At 41.1% G+C, this 12,272-nt stretch overlaps 2 protein-coding genes across 3 annotated transcripts; one reads left to right on the forward strand and one right to left on the reverse strand.

The window, feature by feature from the left end:
- Nucleotides 1-196: 196 nt before the first annotated feature.
- gltpa (glycolipid transfer protein a) lies at nt 197-5,258 on the reverse strand. Of its 2 annotated transcripts, none has more exons than XM_084360551.1 (6): nt 5,116-5,258; nt 4,855-4,984; nt 2,225-2,283; nt 2,000-2,133; nt 1,751-1,901; nt 197-1,663 (listed from the first exon to the last, which is right to left on the reverse strand). In XM_084360551.1, the coding sequence occupies exons 2-6, from the start codon at nt 4,955-4,957 to the stop codon at nt 1,481-1,483; spliced, it is 630 nt and encodes a 209-aa protein (XP_084216677.1). In that variant the 5' UTR covers nt 4,958-4,984; nt 5,116-5,258; the 3' UTR covers nt 197-1,480. The 2 variants fall into 2 exon arrangements, with proteins under 2 accessions (XP_084216677.1, XP_084216678.1); XM_084360552.1 differs by having other exon boundaries at nt 5,106-5,258.
- A 1,122-nt stretch (nt 5,259-6,380) lies between these two features.
- Nucleotides 6,381-12,136, forward strand: tchp (trichoplein, keratin filament binding). Its single transcript, XM_084360550.1, has 13 exons — nt 6,381-6,601; nt 6,770-6,964; nt 8,734-8,944; nt 9,031-9,087; nt 9,433-9,501; nt 9,924-10,097; nt 10,180-10,292; nt 10,371-10,437; nt 10,533-10,705; nt 10,796-10,877; nt 10,961-11,146; nt 11,263-11,406; nt 11,496-12,136. Exons 2-13 carry the CDS (start codon nt 6,774-6,776, stop codon nt 11,526-11,528), a joined length of 1,500 nt encoding a protein of 499 aa, XP_084216676.1. The 5' UTR covers nt 6,381-6,601; nt 6,770-6,773; the 3' UTR covers nt 11,529-12,136.
- The last annotated feature ends 136 nt before the right edge of the window (nt 12,137-12,272 follow it).

Below are 12,272 nucleotides of genomic sequence, written 5' to 3' on the forward strand. Positions count from 1 at the left end.
CTGATCATGTTGTGGAGTAGAAATATAAAGTAGCAACAAATGAATATATTCAAGTACAAGTAACTCAAAATTTTACTTAAACATGGGTGAAATGTACTTATTTACTTTCCACCACTGCTGATTCTTGGCAAAACAGACAGATGGTTTCAAGAAAGAAGTTAAAGAAGGAAAAAAGAAAGACACATAAATTGTTGCTCATATTTTTATTCCAAATTATGGTTCACATAAGTTGAAAATACAATATTAATTATTTTTCACTATACACACACTGCAACAGACAAAACGTTCACTCAAAACTGATTAACCAAAAGCCACCAGGATAACCTCTCGTCAAGGTCAACATGTTGTCCAAATATCACATTTGACATCTTCGCTTCTTCTTTTGCATCTTACAACAGTGTAGAAGACAAGAGGTCAGACAGCCACACTAAATATCCCCTCAACAATGAGGTGTAAATACAAATACACATTCAGTTTAATGTAAGCACCTGAGAGAAGAGTGGACAGAGAAGCACTTTGTTTGGAGGAAAAGTAAAGACACATGTTCAACTGCTGCATAGCAGAGAAGTATGAAAGAGGCAGACGACTGCTTCAGTGATATACATGTTGTTCTTGGTTTACACAAAGTGACATGTATAAACTTATAAAGGACTGAAGGCACAAACACTGACATGGTTATTTAAATGCTTTGTACCTCCAGCTTAAGGCACAAACAGGTGTGCAACATCAGAAGCCAACAGTGTTCGTACTTTAAAAGATTTAAAAATATTCCGATTATGAAGCTGTGAAACGAGTCAAAAAGGCCACAGTGGCAGATTAACCGCTTAGGTTTTGTATAACTTGTAATAAATAACTTTGGACAGTGTAGTTTGGAGGTAAAATCATTAAAAAGTGAAGATTATGATCCAGTGATAATGATTTGTATGAATAAAACCTGGACCTCAGCACTGTAACATTTCAAATTTAAGAGACTGCAAACTTTAAAATGTTTCTTTCAATATCTACATAAGGTACAAAAATATAGAGTATCTACTGTAATAAGGTATAAATAATAATTAGCATTGATGGTCATGATCAAAACTGAAACCACGCTTATTTGTTTATTCACTGGAGTACGTAGCAGTTTGACTGCTGGTATAATTGTCCCACTTTTGTAAGGTTCACATAAATATCTGTTTTCAAACAGTCAATGTTTTCCTGTGGAGAAACACGACTCTTCAAACAGAGAACAAAGGAACACAGAGTTTCAGTCTGCAGCTGCTTCGCTCCAGAGTCAAACAACAGTGAGGAAAAAGGTGCCAGAACAAGCAAACAGATGATTAAGAGTGCAAACATTTGATGTGTGCCGACAGAGTGTATTAAACATACGCTCCTGCAGTGAGCTGTCAGATGACCTGAAGGAGGCCGTGTCAGGCTGTAGGCTGCAGAGTGTAAATGTAAACTAGCTGGGTCAGTGCAGGAAAAGAGGGACGTCCTGCGGTCACACTGTGTAATCAAGATCGGCATTCATCTTATTGTACATCTCATAAATAGCGTCGATGGTGACGGTGAAGTTGAGGAGGAATTTTCGGATTTTTTCCAAGCACTCCTCCTCCTTGACGTCCCGACCCTTGGAGAGGGCCTTCAGGAAATCTGACTTATATGGAGCAGCGAAAAGAGCAGCCTAAAAAAAAGCAAAAATTGAATTTCATAGTTACACACAACTCAAAGGATTTTATATGAATACCCTCGTGACAGACACTGAACTCACCTTGAAGAGCTGCTGCACCCACCAGCCGTGATACTTCTTCAGGGCTATTTCATAGGCTTTGGTGATGTTGACTCGGACGAGGTTTGGGTTGCTATCATCCTTTTCACCGTCCACCAGGCTCTGAAGGAAGACTTGGATAAATCGAAGACCCCTGGTTGTTAAAAAAAAAAAAAGTCAGCCCAGTGATTACGGGTGAAAAATGCATTTAAATCTAACAAACACAAAGACCCAGATATACTTTTCTCAGACCTTTTTAGCCACATTAGAGCCAGTGTTGCTCCGACTTTGGGCCATTGTGCTCCATGCATTTCCTTCTCCGCCTCCACAATCTGCTGCAGTGTCTTGAACCGTCCAGGGTTGGTATCATAAACTGCCTTGATTTTCTACGACAGCAGGGTAAAAACAGTAGATCTAACTGTTTTTAACGTCATTGAGAAATGTAACAGTAGAGTGACAGATTTAACTCATACTCACTGTGATGTTACCAGCTATGTCGGCCTTTATCGGTGCAAAAATGGCCGAGCCGAAGCAGTCTGAGGAGGAACATTTACACAAGGTATGACTGAGAAATACAAAATTAAAGTGGGGCACGACACTCTTAACCTTTCAAACTCCACAGACTCTGTGGTGGTTCAGTCTTCAGACGCTCTCATGCAAGTCAAAATCCAAGACATCTCAAATGTCAGGCTGAATTAAAGGGACAATATGTGTAACATTTTTTCAAACTGATGACAACGTGCAGGCTTCAAATCTTCATCTACTCACCCTCATGCCGATAGAAAGTTGGGGGAAGTTTGTCGTCACAGAACATTTTCTGTGATGTCCCCTTGCTTTCCATCGAGAATGAGGATGAGTAGATAATGACTGAGTTTTCATTTTTGGGTGAACGAATCCTTTGATATCAGGCTGAGAAGTTGCGTTTCAGGCCTGTTTCATTAACTCATGGGTGAAATCGGTGTGTTTTCTCTTTTGCACCTGCAACCACACCAAACAGTGACGTCACAGGGTACAGGAGTACAGTGTACATCAGTGCAGTGAGGTGAGAAGGTAAACCACCGTAGTTCAGCAAAAACTCTGGTAACTTTCAGTTGTGGGATACTGGAAATATAATTAAGTTGTCAAAACACTGGCCCACAATAGAGTGCTGCAAGAATGAGTCCAAAGACGTGAAAATGAGTATGCAAGAGGTCTGTGGTTAACGCAAGCTGAAGAGATTTTCAACTTTTGTCTCATGATATAAAATAAGTCAGTAAATACCCCACTTGTTGTCATCTACTCACCACGTCATTGCATGCAGACTTTAGCTGCAAACTATTCTGACTCTGCACTTTCCAACTAGTTATGAATTTATAGTAAAGTGTGTATAGTGTCGTCAGGTCGTTTAGTGTTGGTGACGCAGAAGTCATGCCACTGCACTGTAGTCTGTTTGTAGCCTAACATCAGCTTTTTACTGGTGGTGATCTCGTTTATTCATTCGTTAGTTCATCTGTGAGATTATCTTACTAAACAAAACATGTAACTACCACAAAGTTGTCTTATTTTCTGCAATAACCCAAAATCCAATAGAAGAATCCCATTGGCCGGGGTGATGCTAACCTCTGGGCTAGCCTTTTAAAAACATGTCCTCCCTTTCGCTCTCAATAACGACACGACGCTGGAAGGTAAAGCAAATCCACCTGGATTAGGGCCTTCAGTCTGAGCTGTTTTCACTGACACATCACCACCGTGTTATCATAAGGTGTCCTTTAATTAGACTGCTGAGGAACCTGAGTATTTGGTGACAGGATAGTGCACCGACCACACACGGCTCCTGGCTGACCCACTCACACAACAGCTTTCAGCTCCTGAGCCGTCAGAGGAAACTACTCGTGACAAAGTCGACTCTATTGTGCCGATGTGATGCAGCGCCACAACACCGACGGCAACATATCTTGTTTCGGAGACATCATGGTTTCTCTCTATATATATTTTCCACTCTCTTCACAATATTTATTTGACACATGAACAGTGACTCTGGAGACAATATTCAATGAAACATCTCTCAGAGAAGCAACGATGACATCTATAAAACTAAAATATTCAATCTTCTAACAAGAATTAGTCCCAAACAGCATCATTTGTTCAGTTCAAGGCTCATTAAACACACACAGTCGTTGCCAATTATTTTGGCTAATGGACCTCCTGTCAGGTTGAAGTTGAGATGAGGTCACAAAACTACTCATACTTAAAAGGGATAATCAAAGTACAAGATGTCCTGCCAGCACAGATACAAAACTGTCAGCAGAGTCAGGTAATACTGTCCTGAAGACGAGGTCTAATTAGGCAAATTAATTGAAAACACCTGTGTGAATGTACAATGAGAGTGTGCAGGACTTTAACAGCCTGGAAAGTTGGCCGAGAAATTTTCTAGGTCAGGAAAAACAATAGTGACAAGGAGGAAAGAGCTTAATGTGGACATCAGACTTGGTTCCTCTCAAGGGTTTCACATGGCAAATTCAATAGAGGACCTTTGGCATATTAATACAGAATGAAGCCGCACAAAGATGCCCAGGTGCACCATGCCGCCGGTGAATGGGCAAGAGGAACTCAACACCGTACTAATCAATTTTCACAACTTAAAATCCAGGCCAGTGAATTAAATTATGCATGCTAAAGGATTGTGGGACAGCTTGATGGAGAGAAACACGATCCAAAAAAGATTATCGTTTGGAAAAAGAACAAGATGGTCTCGTTAGGGCTCGACAGAAAGAGTTGTGACAGATTTCCCCTCACGAGTTCTGTGTTTATTAATCAAAGTTGAACAAACAGCACATGAAGAATGGATGAAGGTCCATTAAAGGGGACATTTGTGGGCATTTAACAGTCTTGAGGCTTGAATTATACATCACTACAAATGTAAAAAGCTTAAAACTCATTTCTCTGCTCCTTCAGTCACAGTCAGTGTAACTGTGAGCCTCTAACAAGTCAAACACAAGAAGTTGAATAGAAAAAAAACACATTGTGAATAAAGTCTTTCACATTTATTTCCACATAACTTCATTTCCAGGACTGTCAGAGGTGTCTACAGGGTCTCTACTGTGTCACACTGTGGAAACTTCACTTACCAAAGAAGGGAGGAAGGTATGACACAGCCTCCAGGAACGGCCTTGTTTCCACCTGTCTGTCAGCTGGCAGCTGCCTGAACTGGTGCTCCATTAACAGAGCCATCTCTCCGGTCCGGACGCACTCTTACCTCTGGAATGATACAACAGGCTGTCAGCCCCTCTGCTGCAGGTTTACAGCGACACACACACACACACACACACACACACACGCACACACACACACACACACACACACACACACACACACACACACAGAGTCACCTGAGCGGGTGCTGGTGGAATATCCAGCCGACGGCTCGTGTGATCGACTGGTCACTGATAGATCCGGGTCATCGCCACCTGTCGGGTGAAAGGGCCGATAAACGCCCGCTTAGAGAGAAAACACACACACACACACACACACACACACACACACACACACACCGATCAGCTGACACCAGTTTAGAGGAATATCTCAAAGTTACAACAGACAGACTGATGATCAGAGAATCTTAATGCTCTTTATTGTTATTATTATTATTATTATTATTATATTATTATTATTAACTATTCCTCAATATTAGTGGTGTCATATGGTGCAATTCAAACAACAAAGAAATTATTATTATCATTATTTATTATTATCATTTTATTATTATTATTTTTTTATTATTATTATTATTATTATTATTATTATTATTATTACTTTTATTATAACTATTACTGTTTTATATATATATTATTTTAATATATATTTTTTATTGATTTATATTTTCTTGAAGTTTTCAGATTTATAACACAGTACACACAAATCATGATTAACAAACATCAAGAAACTGAAAAAAGACAAAAGAAAAAAATAATAGTAAAACAAAAAAAGTAGAAAATATTAAATAAAAATAATCAGTAAAACAAATAATTCTAAAAAAAAAATTAAAATTCAAAAACAGGGAAAAAAACAATCAAAATAAACAAATAAACAACAACAAAATTGGCCAACCTGTCTTTAGTAACAGTAGCGTGCCATATTTCCCAAGTATACATCCCAGGTAAAATACAGGCCTATTGTGCTACTTCCATAAAGCATGGGTCACTCCCCGTAACCGAAATTCAGATAAACAATATATTATCCACATTTGTTGATATATTTGTCCCACCTATCAGTACTCCTTTGTTCATAAAGTCGAAGAGGGTTATTTTTCTGTATGTTCTCCATTAAAACACCTCTGTGTGTCTTAAACCAATTAATTATCAATACTCCTGTTTTTACATTTATTGGAATTAAAGCTATATATCTATCCCTGACTGGATCCATATTATATATTAGGGGTCTCATATTGTGCAATTCTGAGGCAACAACAAAGAAAAAAAAGACAAAACAATTACTAAAATAAAATAAAATAATAATAATATTATCAATAATAATAAAATCAATGTGTCTCAAATCAATTATCAATACTGAAATATTTTAAATTACTCGGAATTAATATCCGACACGTTTGAATTAATCCTAGAACGTAAAGTAAGACTTATAATGCATTAAAAACAAAATTATGTGTGAAGAAAACACGTTTTGCGTTTTTGAACCAGTGAGTAATTTTGACCCTTACTGCATCCCGTAGCGTGGGAGTAACTAGGAAGTGATTCGCTGGTAACTAAGGAGAACTGGAGGATTGTGTACAGGCGATGTTACTGTGCAGAAAAACACAAAAGGCCGATTTATTTTAACAAATATCAGGAGAAGGAAACCGACTTCAGCACCTAAAGTGTAAGTACGTGTTATTTATCGAGCTGTGAAGTTCAGCTTCACTACGGAGGAGTTGCTGCGTAGTGAGAGGAGCAAGTTATCATTAGCGCTCAGTTAAGGGACGTTAGATAGGATCAGGATGAGGTAATTATCTACTGCTTATAATAATGTATGTTGACCGTGATTCAGGTCTATGGCTCTGCCGACCCTCTCGGCCCATGTGCCCAGCCGGTCCCGGGCGCTGGCCGCACAGCTGGCCCGGCAGCGGGAGCAGGAGGCCCGGTGGCGGCAGCAGTGGGAGCTGCATGCTCAGTACTTCAGAGAGCAGAGTGTCCGCAGCGAGAGGCAGGCGGCGTGGAGCTCCCGTCACTCCTTCCAGCAGAGGTAATGTAATCACAGACAGCCTCAGACCCCCCTGTTACCACATGAGTGCACCGTTATACAGAAACATTATAAGATAAAGCAATGCAGCCACAATAATCCATTCAAAGTTAGTGCTTGTTGTTGTTTTTGTTGATGATGTCTGTTTTCTTTCACCTTCATGCACATAATTGATATAGTGGGTAAGTAGAGGGCCTCTACATTATATTTGTATACCCTTTTCTCTTCCTCTGCCCTTCCTTAGATGGCTCTGTAAGTGAACATCCCATATGTAAAGGGTCCCTGTGTTACAGAAGTGGTCAACAATTTGAAAAGAAGCAGTGATAATGCTCCCAATCATATATACCTCCCATTAACAGGGTTCCCACGCATCCTGGAAAACCGGAAAAACAGTTGTCCTGAAACCAAAACTATGCAATACAGTATGGTATTAGTAGTATACTGTATAGTATTATAAAAAGGTAGATATTTCTTAAAAAGAAACCAGTGAGTTGTTCGTTTTAAGAGACTTTGTCTTATTTTTACTTTTGTTTATTTACTTGATGAAAGCGAAACTTCCAGCACCCCGTGGTTACTGGTGTTCATGCTATTCAGTTATTGGTGTTCAGGTAGCCATGGATAATACACTGTAGTTCACAAGAGAACGAGGCAAGGGGGTTATAAATGGATTAATTAAGGAACATATGAGTGTATGGGCGCACTCCCTGTCTGTCGTACCAGCTAGATCGTCACTGAAACAGTCCTGGAAAATGATCTCTAGAAAAGAGTGGGAACCCTGATTGACTGCTAGACCATTTTTTTTTTTTTTTTTTACATCAAGATCCATAAATGATCCCCTGAGAAATCAACAAAAATGTCCTCTACTTCGGGACTGCATGGACAGAAAAACGCCTATTTCGCAATATTGAAGAAAGTGAGAAAACATTTCTGGGTCTGTGCCTTAATCCAGATCCACATCAACAGTTAATTTGGTGTTCGGCCCGAGACACATCCTCCATCTGAGTTTTGTTGAAATCCATTCAGTAGTTCTTGTGTAATCCTGCTGTCAAACCGCCCGATGCACAAACAAACGGACACAGGTAAAACACAACCTCCGTGGCGGAGATAATAATAATAATACAGACGTGATAATTATATACTGGAAGTAAAAGCGTGTAAGTCACTGCCTCTTTTTCAGCATTTAGTTGCTTGTTGATTATACAGTAGGTGCACAAAATATCAGTGTCTTCCCTTAAGCCTGTGTATGTTCTATCAGTGTGTGTGTGTGTGTGTGTGTGTGTGTGTGTGTGTGTGTGTGTGTGTGTGTGTGTGAGAATAATACGGCCGAACAATGTGCAAAAGAAAACATTGCCGTTGCTGTGACAGATATGGCGATATGAGTTGCAATTTTAGTAGGAAAAATTTAATGATGATGATGCAATTTTTTGCATCATCATCATTGCAGTCTATGCAAAACAAACATATTCCCTGCATCAGGAGAATATTAATTTTCAGGTCGGGGGCATCTCTGTAGCACCACAATGCATTTATAATGGTATGTTGTGACACATACCTTGTTATAAAATTGCAGCTCATACGGTTTAGATATTGCACTGGGCCATACTGCAATTTTGCTGATATTTCAATTAATTGTTCAGCCTCAGTGAGTAATAAACAAACATAAGGCTGGCATAGTCTCATAGTGCAATGTCCCCAGTTTGTTCTCTGCCTGAGCAGAACATGATGCCGGAGAAAAACAACCTAAGTCATTTATCACCCCACTGTTTTGTCAGTATGTCAGCGTACCATAAACAGAGACTGAAGGAGGAAAAGAAGGCCAGCCTGGAGCAGCGCAGGAATCGGCTCAGGGCCATGCTTCAAGAGGAGCAGGACCGGCTGGAGGCGGAGCTCAGGGACCTGGTTCCTGACAGGAGCACAGTGGCAAGTCAGCTGGTGCAAAAAACTGACGACCTGCGTTCAGCGAGAGAGGAGAGGAGAAAAAAGGTTGGATATTTCTCTTTCAGCACTGCGTCATGATGCTCTGCTGTCAGTTTATTACATTTATTTTCTCTCTCTGTGTTTGTCCCTAGCTTGCACAAGAGTTGCTGAGGGAACACTGGAAGAAAAACGACCCAGAGTTGCGAGAGGTAGCTCACTTTAAACTATTCATGCAAAAGTGACAAGTATCCAAATCTCTTACCTCAAAGTCTGACTGTTGATGAAGTGATAAACGGGCCTCGGGGAATCTCATGACCATCCTGTGCGTCTAAAGAGCTCCGCAAGGAGAGAAAACAGACTCTTTTCGTCAAGACTTCACTTGATCTGGAAACTAATAGGGCTTGTGATGCGGATATTCCATGACTTTTTTGTTAACCTGAGTCCAGCGTTGACTCAAGAGAATAAAATGTTCTGGTGTCCCTTCCGCCAAGGTTCGAGTTCATCAGTATCTCTTTCTCATCTTTGTCACTACTCCTCTTTTAATCTGTCCACAGGTCGAGTCAGCATTACATAAAGATCATGTTGTCGGCCAATGGCAGGAGCAGATATCTGAGAAGAAAGAGGTAAGACGTGTGTCGCTGCTGCCAGACGAAACGGTTCAGCGTCTGTTCATTCAAGTGTTTTAATAACCATGATGCATTAAAGCTGTTTTTGACCTTTAGCTCCTTTGTCACACTTGAAGCTTGTGAGTTTGTGTACAATACTCAGTTTAATTCAAACAAAACTGTGGAGAAATGTCCTCGTATCACCTCAAGTCAAGTCAGTGATGATGCATAAGACCTGTACGTCTTTAATTTTAGTCATTATCCTTTTACTTGACTAATTATTTATGTAGCAAATCAATTTTTAATCAAACGGTGCTCCTGTCAGCTGTGAGCACAGTATCAGGTCTGAAATCCACTCTGCTCAATCCCATCAACATGGTACATAATTGAGAAAGTTTAGACACCTACTGTGAGTGACCCATCTCCTTCTCAACATGTAGCAAGAAGTGGCAGCGCAGAAGGAGAGGAGACGCTTTGAAAATGAGTACGAGAGGACCCGAAAAGAGGCTCTGGAGAGGATGAAACAAGCAGAGGAGAAAAGGAACGCAGAGGAGCGGAAGAGGGCTGAAGAACTTCGCGAACAGATGGAAGAACTGAAGCTGAGGGAAGCGGAGGTATTCAGAGTTCGGACATAGTGTTTCTGCTGTGAAAAGTGATTTTGCAGATGTGTTTTTGAAGCATTTTCTTCTCTCTCAGGCAACTCGTCTGAAGAAAGAGCAAGAGGCTCTGCTTGTCAAGCAGTGGGAGCTGGAGAAGATGGAGGAGGAAAGGAGGGACATGGAGGAGAGGCGGAAGAAGTCTGAGATGGGGTAAAGGAAGCTGAGATGAGTGAGATGATTCTTCAATGAGGGTGAGGCATTTGATTCATTGGATGTATGTCCCACCAGGCGTTTCTTGATCCGGCAATATCGTGCTCAGCTGAAGCGGAGGGCTCAGCAAGTGCAGGAGGAATTGGTTCGTCTAATTCACCTTATTTTGATGCAGTATATTATTCTACATGTTATCTAACTTCCCTTTCTCCTAACCTTAAATTAATCTGCACCAACCAGGAAGCCGACCGTAAGATCCTGGCAGCCTTGCTGGAAGGAGAGCAGGAGGACAGGAGGATGGAGACCGCAAGAAGGGAAAGAGCCGTCGCTGACGCTGCCTGGATGAAACGCGTGATTGAAGAGCAGCTTCAGTTGGAGCAGGAGAGGGAGGCCGAGTTTGACGTCCTACACAGGTGAGCACCAGGATTCACTAAGTCCTGACTCTGCAGGTAAGGACTCCCGCTTCTCCTCAAATATAAACCAACGTGTCTCAACTATCTTAGGGAAGAAGCTCAGCGTGTGTGGGAGAAACGAGAAGCACAGTGGGAGAAGGAGAGAAAAGCCAGAGAACGGCTCATGCAAGAGGTAAAATAGGCTTCAAATGAAATGAGTGTACTTCAAAGGATGTGACAGCTAAAGAAAAGCTCTCCTTTCGTCTTCACGGAAAGGTGCTTGCGGGGAGACAGCAGCAGCTGGAGCTGAAAATGCAGAAGAATCGCGACGCTCAGGAGGAGTCCCTGAGGAGACGAGAGGAGCTGATCCAGGAGCTGGAGCAGGAGAGGGAGACCAGACGCTGGGAAAAAGAGCAAGAGGAGGGCCGCAGGACGGCACGGATGCAAGAGATAAATACTCAGGTTAGTGAATAGTGTTTTCATCACACTTTGTTTCTCCCCACACCAAAGTTAATTTGGGAAAACAAAGACTGTATGTACACCTGAGACCTGAAGTTGTTCATGTGTGCATACTGTAGGTGGAGCAGAAGCGCCAGGAGCAGTGGGAGGAGCAGTGCAGGATAGAGCAGGAGGAGGAGGAGGACAGGGAGGCTCTTCAAGCCCAGGAGGAGGAGCTGAGGCTGGAGATGCAGAGGATGGCCAAGAAAGGATACCAGGAGAAGGTAAACAATGAAAGTCAAGCTACAGGAAACTGGAGACCCCAAATGATTATAATTCAACATTAACGTATGCCTCAAACTGTCTCTTTCAGGTTCACAGCAGACCTCGATCAGCCTGGACATGAGAAACCTGCAAGACTGAAATCAAAACAGAATTGTAGTTTCACATTTTTCCAAGCGTGCCTCAAAAAATACTCGCATGGTGTAAATGTTAACAGTTTGTGGTCTCTGTAGTTGTTCCTCCTGATCCAACCCTATCATGATGACAGGTTACTGATGGGGTTAATATCTACAGACCTCAGTGAATGTAAACATGCATTTAAATCATCAAATCAAGTGGAGATCTTTTCCTTCAGTCCAGTATTCTTCTTTTTATTCTCCTGGACCATGTTTGGAAGAATTTCTTGTAAGACTTTGGAAAAAACCCACTTGATTTGATTTCTCCATCTCACACATTCAAACTGACCAACAACTCCTTGAATACACATCTGGACACGTGAGTGTAGTTTTAAGGCGGACTGGTAAAAATGTGAACTTGTCCTTTAATGCCTCTTAAAGACTGAAGCCTTCTTGTTGGTTATGAGGAAATATTTTGTGCCATCTTGATGTAAAATGTAATGCTGGTTGTTTTGCCAATGTAGAAAATAATTGATGATTTTTTTGCACTTTTAGAGCTTTATATATTTTCTATCCTTAATTTGTAGACTGTTTTGAATAAAACTCTTAAAATTAATTCAGTATTTTTATTTTGCCTTTGTGCCGGCGTTAGTTGTGGCTGAAGGCATTATGTTTTTGTGTTGCCCAACCGTCCCATATTTTCAGAAACACATCGAGGGAATTTCTTCAAATTTGGAACAAATGCACACCTG

The sequence above is a fragment of the Pagrus pagrus genome (genome assembly GCF_965226575.1).
Source record: "Pagrus pagrus genome assembly, chromosome: 8".
In the NCBI taxonomy this organism is placed as follows: domain Eukaryota; kingdom Metazoa; phylum Chordata; class Actinopteri; order Spariformes; family Sparidae; genus Pagrus; species Pagrus pagrus.